This window comes from Phocoena sinus, chromosome 11 (assembly GCF_008692025.1).
Source record: "Phocoena sinus isolate mPhoSin1 chromosome 11, mPhoSin1.pri, whole genome shotgun sequence".
In the NCBI taxonomy this organism is placed as follows: domain Eukaryota; kingdom Metazoa; phylum Chordata; class Mammalia; order Artiodactyla; family Phocoenidae; genus Phocoena; species Phocoena sinus.
The window spans coordinates 59,854,117-59,869,634 of NC_045773.1; the positions used below are offsets into that span (position 1 = coordinate 59,854,117).

At 39.0% G+C, this 15,518-nt stretch overlaps 1 protein-coding gene across 2 annotated transcripts in view; it reads right to left on the reverse strand.

Annotated features, from left to right (window-relative positions):
- The window catches only part of ZNF451 (zinc finger protein 451), a 92,568-nt gene that overhangs the window by 73,876 nt on the left and 3,174 nt on the right, over window positions 1–15,518 (reverse strand). Inside the window, exons 3-4 of one of the 2 annotated variants that reach the window (XR_004352073.1) lie at window positions 11,645–11,725; window positions 8,622–10,196 (exon numbers count right to left, since the gene is read on the reverse strand). Coding sequence is in view for 1 of the 2 variants with exons in the window: in XM_032647683.1 (XP_032503574.1) it covers window positions 11,645–11,725 (81 nt within the window). In the remaining variant the exon portion in view is untranslated. The remainder of the gene's footprint in view (window positions 1–8,621; window positions 10,197–11,644; window positions 11,726–15,518) is intronic. The other variant, XM_032647683.1, reaches the window with a different exon arrangement.

Genomic DNA, 15,518 nt, shown 5'->3' on the forward strand with positions numbered 1-15,518 from the left:
CAAAGCTGTACAATATTTATTTACCATCCCCAGCAGCAAAGCTTCAAAACCAGGAAACAACCCTTTTGTACAAAGCAACCTCCTTCCCACCCCCAAACTGGTTAGTGTTTACAAATGCAAAGTACATGGAACATATGCCTTATAGGAACAAATTTTAAAACATACATATAGATATACACCATTCTGTAAAGTACTACTCAGTGAAGAAGGCTTGTACCACCAAACCTCTTCAATAAGATTCTTCCTACAATGTCTTTTGGGTTAATAACCAATATCTATATTTGTAAAACTCCCCTCCTAGGCAGAATGATTTTGATTCTCTTTAGACACAGGACCTCCCCAACCCCCAAAAAAACAACCTTGGAACTTAGGAGAATTTTTAAGTATCTCCTACTATGAAGCTGTGACAAAACAAAAGAGAGTTACAATGTTTCAACCCTTAGTGCCACTGCTCTACCTCTGGCACAGTAAGAAAAGAAAGAATTGTGGAGAGAGATAAGAAAAGGTGAAAGTAGCAACCAGAGCAAGGAAAGAAACTCAAAGCAGAGAAAAAACAAAAAGGAAGTTGACAAAAAGTGCTCTAGGTGCTGCTGGAGATGCCACTGGCACAAGGTTCACAGGCCCTGTGCAACACATCTCCAATCTCCTAAAAAGCAACATTTTTTAAAGAAATACCTTCATTTTCTCCAAGTCCACACTCAAATTATCGGTAAGCCAATGCACAGGGAAACAAGCCGCACTGAGCTGCAGTGAGGAACATGGCCCACAGGTGGTCCTGCAGTGTGCACCTGCCCACCATGATGGAATGCCCCTCCCTCTTCAGCAGCAGCATCCTGTTCATCACCAAATCTGTTCTCCCACAGGGCCCCAGTTTGTTGTCACTGCTGGAGCCGTCCCTGGGGATAGAGGTGCACTGATGGAGAGCTTTCCTTTGGCTCAGTTCAAGGAAAAAAAGGAACTGCCTAGATGTCCATAGTGGACAAAGAAACTTCTAGACAGACTACTTCTATGACCTTACAAGTAACGGCTACGTATCTTAGTACACTTGGAATAGGTAGGAACCAATACATTCTCATGTACATTTATCCTGTCTTCAACCTGATCTCCTCCAATTGCGCCCATAGCGGCTGTTCCTTACAATTCTGAAAAAACAGATACACAATGTTCCCCACACTCATGCACACACTGATTCCTTCACCTGAATGTCTGGCTCCTGTTTCTCCACTAGCCCAATCCCGTTCCAACCCCGTTCCAAACCACAGCTCAAGCATCTGGTAAGAAAAGTTTTCCTGGACCATTTCAGATGGCCCTCTCTTTTGTTCCAACCTCATCATAGGCATTCCTCTAAATAGAACAATTACACTGTGTTGGTATTTCTTTCTCAAGAGAATATACCATCTCTTATTAACTCCCAGTATCCACAGACCTTCCTCAGGGCCTGCTTGCACATAGCAGGTACTGATTGCTTCCATCAGAGACACAAAATGACAAAATACCATCCATCAAAAATTGTATACACATACCTATACATTCTAGCTCTTCATTCTACATTTTTAATTTTTTTCTTATTGTTTATTATGAGCATTTCTTAGCTTGCACTTAAGAGACTATTTTATTTTAAATACATCTTTCAATGACTTAATCCATTGTTGGGCTTGTATTATATGTAGCTTAATGGTTCAGCCTTAAAAAAAACTGTAAACAAGGGGAACATGACATGATGACATGAAATGAACTATTATATACTATTAAATACATCCTAAGGTATATCTGTATTTATATCCAATACCATCCCACAGTTATGAGAAATCTACAAATGTGGGTAGAAACAGCATAACCACTATAGAAAGGGAATTTGTATCAGGCTTTGAAGTTCCAGGCATTATTACCTCATTTGAGAGTAGGAAAACTTAGTCTCAGAGAATAAGTGACTTGCTAATACTCAGATTAAGATCTTTGGAATTCAAATACCATGTGCTTAGCATTCCACCTTCCTTTCATTAAGCCAGTATCCTCAAGACATCAGTTAAAAAAAAATTTAAGTGTATATCTGAAACAAAAAGCGTATAACAAACAAAAGAGGTACAACAAAGAAAAACACAAGCATCAAGAACTATGATTGAAATGATCAGTGCTGAAAATGAATGGGACACAAATAAGAAATCCATGAAACAGAAGCCAACGACAACGTATCCAGAAATCATCTCAGTCCAGCACAGTGAAAACTCAATGTGAGAATGAAGGTTAGGGTTTCTGATTGGACAAATGAAATAACCAGGAATTAGTTAATAAAGACATCAAGTAATAAGGGATAAGAGTACGGCCATAAACACAAAATCCAGGGAAGGGTAGTTATTTGACAAATTACCTTCCCAGAGAGGTTAAGATTTGAGTGGCGTCTTGAAAGACAAAAGAAGGCCACTGAGTACACAATGAATTGAAACTTGGAGGAACAGTGTATAGTCAAAGCTCACCACTTGAGCAAATTGTTTAATATAAGTTCCATTTCCTTATCTGCAAAATAAGAGTGCATTTCTGCCTCAAGAGTCCCTTGCAACCAACAGACAGCCTGGTACATATATGTTCTATCAATAGAGGCTCTCTCCTCTAATCCTTCCCAGGTAGGAAGATGCCAATTAGACTCAATACTATCAAAGAGCTTCCAACATCTGTCAAAATATATTTCTGTCAAAAGCAAAAGAAAACAGGAGCTGTCATAAACCATTAGGCAAAGACCAACACGCATTCAAACCTGTGTTAAGAATCTAAATGAAACTAATTACAATTATTCTCCCTAAGGCAGAAAGGAATGGGCTGCACACCTAAAAGCAGAAAGCTTAATGTAATTAAATGTTTTTTAAAATGGAACTGAAAATTTTAAACTATGTTTAGTGACTTGGAAAATGTCTTTTACCCCTATCATCCCCATCACTGTTGCCTCACTAAATAAAAGCGGTAGACAGAAGGACCACAAACATAGTTATTTTAGCACATCACTACAGTGTAAGTCAAGGCAGTGTGAAACACAGCCATAACATAAAACCAGGGGTTAACAAGAGGTCTAACTGTAGCCCTTAAAATTGAATGCTGTGATAGAGCCACTTTTATGGGTAATGAAAGAAAACAGAAAGCACAGGATAGCTCATGGGGAAAAAAAAGCATATGAAAGTTAGTCTTACAAAGGGACTACTAACAGAAACCACAAGATAACACTTGAACCATTTAAGGTCAAAGAATTTCTTTTAATATTACCAGATATAAAGGATCTGCTTTCACTTCTACCAAGGAATACACTACTCAGGAATATTAGGAAACGCAATACAACTTGAGAGATCTCCAAAGTCCTAAAAGAAACTACAGACAACCTGAGAACTCTTACTGAATTGACAAGGCATCAGAAAATCCAATAGACCATTTGATATAGACAGTTACCTCAACAAAACCAGTAAAGTTTTTATGACCTAGGAAAAAACCTGATTAATGTTAAAGATACAGTGTATGTCAGGGCTGTACTATAAATTCATGATGATGAACTTAAAGTTTTTATTAGAGAGAAAAAATGCAATTGACCACAAACTACATGTAATAATACATTTGCACAAAGACTATACAGAAATGAGAAAATACAACCACCAGTAAACAAGAAGGCATTAAAAACTGATGAAAGTTCAATAGCCAAATAGTGTGAGACTGGACTGGCTATTTTTTTTTAAAAAGGAAAATTTTAAGAGAAAACTAGAAAATCTCTTACAATAATGCTGAAGGCATTGTATTTAAACATAGAAAGCCACATCAAAATCCTGGCTAGTATAGACTGGTAGAATAAAAAATATAATCTCCATCAAAGAGATTAAGGAAGATCAGACATCCTTTTAGAAAGGGGTTTTACATAAAGGGCAAGAAAAGACCCAATACAAAGAATGAAATAACTGATATGCTAACATCAAAAGGACATGGTTGGCCTGTGATCACTTCCAGATATATCCACGGGAAGCAAACCTAATTTTGAGTAGTATCTCAATGGTACCAAACACTACTATAAAAAGGTTTCATTCTTATAAAGTCAAGCAAATGAAAAGACAAAGTAGTACAAAGATATCATCCCACTAATCAATACAAGAAAAAAAGATTTAATAAAACAATATTCTCATCATTCATCCAGGAAGAGACATTCCATAACATATTTTAATGGCTTACAAAACTTGTTGTATCAGGATAAATAACTGAAAGATTTGCATTCAATACAGTGATCATCATCAGCTTACTGACGACTTCCACCTATTTATTTTCTTAAGTGAAAAATGAAGACCTGATTGGGGTAAACACTAATGAAAAACTATATAGAATAGGTCCAGCCAACTAAATGACAAGAAGGAGATGCATACAGCTCTGACAGTCAATTACTGGACTAGCCACTAAGTAAGAATGGTAAATTTCAAAAGACAATGGAACCTGTGCAAGTCTGGGCAAAACATGCCTCACATTAAAAAAAAAATTTTTTAAGTTTTCAGTTTTTGCAGTCTTTATTTCTACAAAGATCTAATCCATAATTTCTAACCTTTACCAGAATCCCAATAAAGTATGTCCTCAAGAATACTGAATGTGGCATTTAACTCTGTTCATCCATGTCATTTAACTCTGTATCCAAGTTTACAGCTAGAAGGGATTCTGGATTGCGTCGATTCCAACCTCCTTGTTCACGGTACCTGAGAGGTTATCCTGGATGGAGCAGGCCCTTAAGGACATTATCAATCAGGTCACTTAGGTATCATTCAGTAAATTATTAGTATAATAGTAATGTAATATACTAAACAGTACCCAAGAAGCCTGAGTTTATGCTCCCCTCAAAATGACATTTTGAGGGCTAGGTAAATAAATGGAATTATACTGATAAAGAAGCTGCCACACAGTAAATAATAATAATAACAATAATGTTTAAATGCAATTACACTGATAAGCTGTCACACAGTCTTAACAAAAAAAAAGATAAAGTGTCAACAAATGTACTCATTTTCCTAATGTCCTTGTTACTTATTACCGAGTAAACACACCCACTTATCAAATTGAAGTTGTGTTACCATGGCTAAGAACAAGGTTAGACATGAGACAAATGGTTCAATCAGAAACCTAGAACCTAGATATAGAAAACAAAGCTGCCTCAATGCCCAGAAAACTGAGCCAATCACTAAAAACTAAAATAACTACTGTGAAGTTATTTAAATAAAGGGGGAGGGACATACTCTATAACCTTCTGAAATGGATCAATAGTGCTATAATGAAAACAAAGTAACATTCAGAAGGAGAGTACATTTAGATAGTGCAATTGTACAGAAGACGAATAAACTACAAGATAAAAAAAATCACTGTTACAGAATTTACATAAATATCACCAGCAACATATGCAACACATTAAAATGTTAAGTTTTAAACAACAGTGTGAAATTTAAAAAGGCACTTCATATAACAATGAATAGAAACAGCATTTCTGTGTACACATAGTAACCATGAGAAATCATATCATTTCCGCATACATTTTATGTCTAGTCAAACAATAACATTTTAAAGAAAAAGGATCATTAGACGCATCCCTTTCAAGAACACCAAATCACTCAACTTGCGATGATTGCTAGGCCTCCTAGAAGACCTAGAGCTGTTCAAACATCAGAGGCTGGCCTGATGGAGAATCTTGTTGAAGGCTCTGCAAATGGCAGACATGATGTGAAAACTTGTTATCTAATTATGAATTCCATACACTACTATGGTTGTCTATTAGGGCTGTTTCCCTACACCAAATCCCTGTTTTTAGTTTTATAACACCATCATCATTCAAGTATGCCAGAGAAAGACTTTAAACTAATCTTAAAAAACAGGTTAAGAATATTGTTTCTTCTGCAGTCAAGCACCCAGTCTACAGCTAAACCTGCTCCCACACTTCGGTGTTCTGCCCCATCCCCACGCAACTGCCGAACCCCTTCAGAAGCTAGCCACCTGACCACCAGTTCCATGATATCTCAATACCTTTTCACTTTTAGGAAAGATCTCTGGAGATGCTTGGGCATATCAATCAGAGAGTGGCAAAGCAATGCTACTTGTTGCTACGGAGCAACATAACACAAAATGAAGACAGCAGCAATGCTGCTCTACAAACATTTAGGAAAGGAGGAGGTATACAACAACGTGAGTACAGTTAACACTACTCCACTATACACTTAAAAATGGTTATGATGGTAAATTTTATGTTTTGTCTTTTTTTAAGCACAATTAAATATAAAAAAATTAAAAAGAGCAGGTTAGGTGGAAATGCCAGAGCAGTTTCAGAGAACCAGGTCTGAATTCAAGCAACATAATTTTGGTTTGAATTTTGGAAAATAAGAGTATCTCAAAAATCATAAAGTTGGTGACACAGTATGCAATTCAGGGAAGGGACGGGGAGAAATGGAAAAGTGGGAGCAGTGCGAAGTAGCCTCAGACAACTGGGAACATCTATGTGCAGCCGTACAGAAAAGTGTCAAGATCTCGCTCTCCAGCAAGTTTCCCATGGCTAGTCCTTTCACAGAAGAAAACTACGGTGCTACAGCAAGGGCACATGAGACTGCTGAACTGGTAGAGTACATGTCGTGAACTATAAAAATCTTCGTATGACTTCTTAGGCCCTTGTTTCTTTTTAGAGTTATCAGTGCTCTTCTAGGGTTCAATTTGAAAGAATTTTTAGAGCACTGGCATGGAACTAAAACAGAAGTAAAACTTTGTGAAAAGTATAGAAAAATTAAAGGTAAATGTTAACTCTAGATATGACTTGACCAAATGTGCCAAGAGGAGACTCTATCAAGACTGCACCTTAAGCTTCATCTACAAATAGGACAAACAGAATCAATACAGTACCCTGAAACTATCTGACAAAATAAAATAACTTCTTCCAAGTAGGGATATTTGCATCTTCGACCTCTACAGCACAAACAGGGAGAGGAAGAAAAAAGGGTGCTGAATATGGTTATGATGAGGAGGGGGAATGGGCTTCCAATAAACTATCAAAAAGTGGGGCACCAGGGAAAGCATCAGTCACCACTCTGCAGGAACCATGGCAAGAAACAGAAACCATATAAACCTGAAAACAGCGTCATGGTCCACTAACAGTAAACCCAAAATACTACGGTCAAGCAGATGAAAAAATAATAATAATGCAGATGTTCGACAAACCAAGAAATTACAAAATTATGAGTCTATTGATAAAATTTTTTTCTATTTGGCCAAGCAAATAATTCTAGATGATGTATTCAGACCCCTCCAATTTGGCAGTTTCTCCAACACTGAAGTCATGATGTGAAGACAAGGGTCTAAGGGCTGGGCACTGCACAGCCACTGCCTCGAGACAGATACTGTAGGACATGTAACTGAGGTATCTGCTGCCAGTTCCAGTCTGATGGAGAAATCATAATGCGAAGAACTGAGAACGAAAAGATAAGTCGTCTCTCATGGTAAGAGTCTGACTAGAATAAGGGACCAATAAACCAAGAACACACCACTGAAGTCTTGAGAAACCATTAACAGACATCCAGAAAGAGAAGTGCATGAGATGTTCTCTCTACTACATCCACAGTTACGCTCTGAATCTGAAGGATTTCTCAGTAAAATCTAGACTGATGGCATCCCTCTTTATTACAATCAGAGGACCAGATTGTCAGGCATGTTTGGAATTCTTGCTCTTTCAAGAGTTCAGATTTGCATGCCTGGATGGTGTAACATCCTTGATTTCCAGGGCACTAATGTGCATTACCTTTTTTGTATTTAGAGCGTGATGAATTACGGAGCTCAAGAGTTTAGAAGGGAGTCAAGGTCATCTTGGTGAAAGGCCCAGATTATCCTGTGAGAACACCATGACCAGGTCTCACAGCTTGTGATATATGAGAGCTTGACAGACTTAGGAGTGACAACTGCAGAGAATTCTCTCTGTGTAGCTTTGGGTGGTGAAGACAGTTACTGTGAAAGTTTCTACAGAGATGTCACAGGTAGGAAAGTCTTCTTCCAGCTGGTGTCCACAGTAGACCTGGGACATCTAGCCACCCCACTGGAAGCAAACTGGATTTTGCAAATTTTGATTTGAATTTTAGTTCTTGATATACAGCTTCAAGGCTGATTCTGAAGTCTCACAGAGCTTGACAGTAGTATGGACACTTGGTGAGCTGATCACCCTGACATAAAGAGATTATAACAGATTTGTCGTTTTGTGAAGATCTGACAAACGGAAGCCTAAACAAGGAAGCACTGATGACCTAAAAACGAAGGATCTGCCTCTGGTGTTAAGAGATCTAGTAGTATGTTATTTCCAGATCCAAAATCTCCTAGTCCTCAGTTTACCAGTGAGATTTTCCTGAGGGGGAAGAAATATTTATGTTTTTCCTTAATCATAAGAGGATTCAGATTCCTGAGTACCCTCCTCTAGACTTATTTTGGACTAGAAATAACAGGTAAACCTTTGTTCAACCCTACTGAACGTCTCTACCACTCACTTGGCCAAGAAAGCATGAGTCTCTTTATTATTTACTTCATTCTAAAAGTCTAGAATTCAAATGTCAGCTGTGATCATTCCAGCCATGCGTTCAGATTCTGAGGTGCCCTCCTACCTGTAGATCCTGTGTGGATGGGAGGAGCAAGTAGCACAGTCAGCATCTTGGACAGGTGCACTGCTGAACGTGAATGGGTTACTAATTCTTGTACCCATGGCGTTCTGGAGATTCTCCCTTTTTCCTGTATCTATAGGGGTGGTTTCGGGGTTTGTACCAATCCCCTCTGGAGTATCCTCTACTGTGATAATGTGCTTTCTGGTCATGACTATAGAAGTATCGATGTTGGTTATAGTATTTGCTGTGGTCTTTATAGTCGTTTTCCTTTATACTGTTTTCTTCTGCAACTACAGCATTCACATCTTGTCCAAAGAGGGAAGTACCGTCAAAGGGCAAGTGTGAGATCTTCTCTTGGGTTTTCTTAGTGAGAGATGTGAGTCGAAGCCAAGCCTGCCTTCTGTAGTCTATTGCCATTGCCATAACTCTGACCACAGAGTCCATTATATCCCTAGTAGTACAAAGCTGCCAAAGGCCCGCATCCATACCATCAGATATTATACATCTTGCTTTTCCACGATCAAACTCTGGGTCATGGACCAGATCCTCCATGTCTTCCCAGAGTTTACGCTGATACTGAGTCATATAGGCCATGTAGCTAGCAGCTCGGGCTGCAATGGAAGCAGCATGGTAGAATCTACAACCCATGACCTCCATCTCTTTCGAGGTAGAATCCAGAGGTGATGTTGTGCTTCCTCTCTTGCTGTGCTCTAATGCTTCTACGATGGGGCCCCCGGCCGGTGGATTTGGTTGGAAAGGAGAGGTATCCTTGGCCACAGGATATACCCTGTGTCCCATGAAGGAGGAAGGATGGCAATCAGCAGGGTCTTTAAAAACCTCAGTGGTGGCGATTCTCAGAAGAGGATGCAGTGGAGGGACCAAACGTTTCTTAGAAGTCACACAATCAGGTTTCCCTTCACATGGTTCTGCTTCGGACTGTAACGTGACTCTTTTGATAATACCTCTTTGTTCCATTCTTTTCAAAAGCCCTGTGAAACTAGACTGACTAGGGTCACCTGGCTGCCCTTTGTCATCAGCTGAGGGGGATTTGCAGTCAGCTTCTTCTTCCACTGTGGATAAATGTTCTTCCTTGGAGGTAGAGATGTCCCAAGGAACCGAGGAATTCTTACTTGGCCTAGAATGATGAAATCGAAAACAGCTCCTGGACTGCAGATCACGTATCACTCGGGACATCTCAGCCACTTGTGTCTGGAGATAGAGGATGGCATCCTGTCCGTGCTGTGAAGCAGAAGACTCTACAGGTAAATCCTCCTTGACCTCTGAAGAGGCCAAAGATTCTTGGGGGACCAGAAGTGGAGATGAAGGCAGAATCTGGCAATTTTGTGATGGCTTAAGCGTCTCTGTCTCAGAGATCTTAATAACTGAATTACTTTGATCACTTTTCTGGTTCTCCAATGGGTTCTCAACAGAAGAAGGTTGAGAAACTATCCTGTGTGGACTGCTGGTACAGCTCCCAGAGGAGGAGCTGCTGTCTCCACTGGGAAGAGGAACACTGCAGCTAGAGCACATTTCTGGGCGATGACTCTCAGAGGATGGCACCTTAGACTCAGGCATTCTCTGGGTTATCCACATGAACAAGAAAACCAAGGAAGAAAAAAAATATGCTTTTAATATGTTAACTTTCAAGTGCAGAGATGCATGTCCAGTAAGTAGAACTCAATTTTTAAAATTATTATAATTAACAATATACAATCCACTTCAGGTCAGCAAGGGGACCACAGAAGTCAAATCCACAAATTTCACTACCCCAAAGGCCCCAAACCAACTACTGGCATTAACCTGGCACTGTGTCTATGAAAAAGAGTAAAAACAAGCCCAGGTCAAGGGGTGCCATCCTAGCCTGCTGCTTGTTCCCATGCTAGAATAAGAAGAGGCAGCAAGACTATTGGTGAAAACAATTAAAAAAAAAAATCCCATTCAACATATGTAAGGCAACAAGTAGAAGTTAATAATGGCAAAGAGAACTTGGGAAAAGTTCCAGTGAGAAGAAAAAACATTTCTAGAAGTCCTGCATTGTAGAGTCACTTTTAAATCCCCTTAAAAATTCTCATTCACTCTCCATGAACAAAATTTTCCAGTTGCACAGTTCTACTCTATGGTTTGTAGTTTTCAAGGAGCTTTGTTACCTCATTTCATCCTCACAACAACCCTGTGAGGTAGGTATTATTCTTATGTGGTAAAGAAACTAAGGTTAAAAAGCTACTTATCCAAATTCACAGACTTAATAAGAAGTAAAGCTGAGACTAAAACCTAGGTATTTTGATTGCAAGTTCAAGTCCCAATACTTTATATCATACAGCAAGTAGCTTTCTGGCCGCCTTGAACACACAGCCAGTTCTCTAATGCATCAAGAAAAGAGCCCATTAACAGAAATTCGGGCTAAGACAAATGAAAGACAAGATTGCTACAAAGTGCTCAGCTACTTTGGTTCTCAGAGTAAGGGAAGCATAAGTTTAAAGGTCAAACCCACAACCAATAAGTCACAGGTCAGAGAGAAAACCCCAAATATGAGGGGGAAAGAGGAGGTTGAAAGGATGACGCCTAAATAATCCACAACCCTTCCCCATATTCCATTTCTAAAGGATCTTCACATATCCTTTCTTCCAAGATACAACAAATTTTCTGTGGCCACATGGTTCTGGAAGAAAAGGATCCAGCTCTACAGGGCACCTGAGGAGAGACAGGAAAGGAGAAGGGAGCCAAAAATCTTGCAGTTCTATTCCATTTCCCTTTTATCAGATATGGCCTCCAAGGCTTAGAACTTTCCTGTGTCACATAATCCTTTCAAATCCTCGCTGAAAGTAGAGGAACAAAGCTGGAAGCAGGAGATCTTCTGGGCAGAGGACTCCCTGGACTACCTTTCAGGGCCATTCTAACAGAAACAGGCCGTTCTCTAAAGCACAATAGCACCTAAACACAGCCATCGCTGATTTGATGACTCTCTTTAGAGAATGCTTCTTAAATGCCAGAAGTGAAGAAATGCAAGTCAAATGTAATATACTTACCTCACTCTGAGAGGTGCTAGGCTCTTCATCATCACTGCTGACCAGATCAATGTATTCCAGAACAGGTCTCAATGGTCCTTCCTAGGAAAAAATGAACAAATTAACAAGTCATGGAGAGTTATTCAAACTAAATTAGCATTTAAAACAATCCTTTTTGTCGATGCTGGGATTGACTGGCAAGAACTCTTCTGAAGAGGAAGCCTTATGGGTGGTAGAAAATAATCAGAACAAATGCAGATGAAAATATTCATAGCACAAGACTAAAAAATGATGACAAGACCTAAAAGAGACTCGGCCAAGGTAGGGTATTAGGACTGTGTTGATTCCTTGGGGAGAGGATTATTAACACAGGAATAGTGCTACAAGGTCAGATACTGTAAGCCAACGCTTTTCAGATGGGATGGGTATCTCTGACTAGGAGCTAGGCTGTACTTCCGACTCCTACAGAGTCACACATCAAACCTGGTTCTCCTTCATCTTTTCTTTCCATCCATACTGACTCCACGGCAGACCAAGCCTTGAATGTTAAGCTTAAAAGCCTAGATTTTATTCTATAGGCAAAAGGGAATCAATAAATACTAAGATGGGAATAAGATCATGAGAGCTTACCTTAAGAAGATTAATCACATAGAGAAGTATAGAAAGCAGGATAATTAATCAGTCCACACACATAATAATGCAAAACTAAAATAGTGGTGATGGCAAAAATAACAGTGATGCTGTGGTGCATATACAAAAAGATATACAGGTAAGATGAAAACAAAAAACAAAAAATGATTGACTATAAAAACAAAACCCCAACAACCACAAGGAGTCAAAGTGGTCGCTAAGGTTTCAAGCTTAGGAGACTAAAGGACAGACATAAATTTGGAATACAAACACAGAGAGCTGGCATTCCTTTGGCCATAATGGGATGATGTATGAGGGGTACACAGAGGCACCTGGCAGACAGCTGGAAATGCAAGCCTGTAATCTGGGTATAGGAACGTAACTGGAAATGGAGACTGGAAAGATGCTCCCCTACAAGACTAGTAACTCTAGAACTAAACTGAAACTATGATATTGCCAAGGAAGAAAGCAAAGAGGAGAAAGAAGGGATTCAAGGAGGCTCTTGAGGAAATGATGGAATTTTAGGATTTAGGAAGAAGAGCTAAGTAGGTAATCAGAGATCTGAGAAGAATCAGAAATGCACAAATTCAAAGAACCTAAAGACAGAGAAAACCTCAATGAAAAGGTGTCAATGCTAAATGTGGCCAGAAACACTGAGCACCGAAAAAAAAAAACAATGCCACTGAATTTAGCAACAAACAGAGCAACTTTCAAGATAGTAGTGAGCATACAAGTCAGGCTCTAAAAAATTAAGCTGAAAATGAGGCAGTAAAGGCCAAGAGTAAAGATTATTCTTTGAAAAATTCTACTATGTTTAAAACAAGAGAAAGGGACATGGGGGAGAACATGGCTGAGGGAAAGATTTCTCAGGATTGGGAAAGACGGCTGTTGGGAAGCCAAAGTGATATATTCAGTGGAAAAATTAAGAGAAAAAGACCTCAGGTCAAGAGACAGAAGCTAAGATCTAGTTAAAGATCCCCTTCCTGAGAGGAGGCATCCAGTCTCAAAGACAGTGTATTTCTCCCCTAGGCTGCAACTTCTCTCCAAGCAGGAAACTGCTTTCCCTGCAGGTGGTGATTTAGCCACTAAGATAAAACCAGAGAGCAAAACTTCTGGGCAGGGCTCATGTAATAAAGTAATTAGGATTTCTGCCTGAGCTGTAAAAATGGACATTTAAAAAGAGGATTAGAGGGACAGATATTCTGCAATGTGTGGTCAACAGAGATGAATCACCTACTTTAAGACCCAAACCTATCATTTGTAATAAGGTTGTCAAAATCATACATTCCATCTAAGAAGGTAGTAGAGGAGATATAATATATAATAGTTTGCTCTCCTCAAGAAATGTACGTTAGGAACTTTTATTACATGCCCACTGAAGCAGCACACCAAGAAAGTCCCTGAGGTACCAGAAACACACAGAGGCTGGGGCAGAGCTTCCATGAAGGGTTGGCAGGTAGAGAAAAAAGGGAGATGAAAGGATAACTGGGCACAAAGCACAAAGTAGAACGGGCAGGAAAATGGTCACAAACAAGATGAAAAAGTAGCTGCAGAAACAGGAGAAAGGGCAGGAGTAAGGACAGATGAGAAAAAGCAGCATAAATATCCTGCTGGGGTCAACCACTAAACTGAAACCCAGCCACCTCTGAACTACTGAACAAAGACAACTTATAATTCACACTAATTAAGAGAGCAGAATAAAAAGAATCAGGATAGGAAGTCCATACATGAGAAAAAGCAGAGGTCATTGAGAGTATTCATTCACTCAACAAATATTATGGAGTTATAAGTGACAGAATGGTAGGAGAAGACAGCATGTGTTTGAGACCTAAAAAGGCAAAGAGGCTGAGTGGAAAAACAACGGAAGATAGATATTCCAAAGGAAAATATTACTTATAAACAAACACTCTATACTTTAGCTAATTTTCACAATGGATATGGCCAAACTTCCACCATAATGAACCTAAGGAATCAAAACCCTTTGGTACTCCGTTGATTTTACTCTAATCGGGAACATGTGTCACTGAGCCCTGTACAGGCAAAGGTACTAAACTTTTCACATATGTTATTTCATTCAACCCCCACATTACTTCACTATTGTACCATTTAACAAAGGAGAAAACTAACTGAGGCCCATCTGGTTCTCTAATCACATCACTGGCTGTGTGGTCTCTAATCACATAATTCTGAGACAGTTCCAAGTATACACACTATGTTTAAATCAATGCTTATTTCCTAAGTTTCGGAGATAAGATACTTTCTCTTCCTTTAATTTGAGGAAAAAGTCTACCTGCTACTGTCCCCCAACTCTGAATAACTCACAACACTAGCCAAAAAATAAGTTATTAATTCTCCTCAAACAGTAATAATTATAATACAAATATCAAGAAAAGGCAATTTCTTACTACGTTTATAATGGCTGCTTATATTCTTAAGAAGTATAAATGCACGTGGTCCTCCAATTACAAGGTATTTTATTTAAATTTGCTTCATCCATCAACTAGTGAACCATCATTCTCATCCCCTCTGTACCAGCAACAAAATCAAAGGATTGTACTCCAAAGCCACACAATTTAGGGGCAGGAGCACAGGCAGAAGCAAAACACAGGGTTTTTTTCCCACATAGAGAAGTTAGGGACATAGTTTACTTCTGCAGTCCCGCCCGATTCAAACATTTCAAATGATTCCCAAATGCCTGCTGTAAGTTCAGATTCAGTCCACAATTCAAAATCTATACTATCCGGCCCATCCTTCCTTCTCCCACTTAAAAAAAAGTACCCTTCAGAACTAAGCATAATCCTCTCTGCTCTCCCATTTTGATGACTTTCCTTGTTTCTTCTCAAAATACTCTTTTAAACACAAATACTAAATGCTACCTATGAAAAATAAACTGAAAATCGTATGTCTTTTTTTTTTTTCTACAGCACCTTGTACTTTTTATAAAAGAACTTTCTACTAGAACTATTTACAAAGTCCTCATCCCTATCTCATCTCTCACACTGAAATACTGACACTTATGGGTAGGATGTACTTCCAACTAATCTCTGTAGCTCTAAGGTACTTAATTCAGGACTTTGCTCCAACATTATTTTTATTTATCGAGCTAATACAACCCCAAGACACGCAGCCAAAAGACACCCTCATTATTTGTCCATGACTCCCCTGAAGTAATTTATGAAAATATACAAATATTCCACATGTTCAATGATTCCACATTATACCAATCATCTTGGTTGAAGCCTAAATCTCATGTGCTGTTATCAAG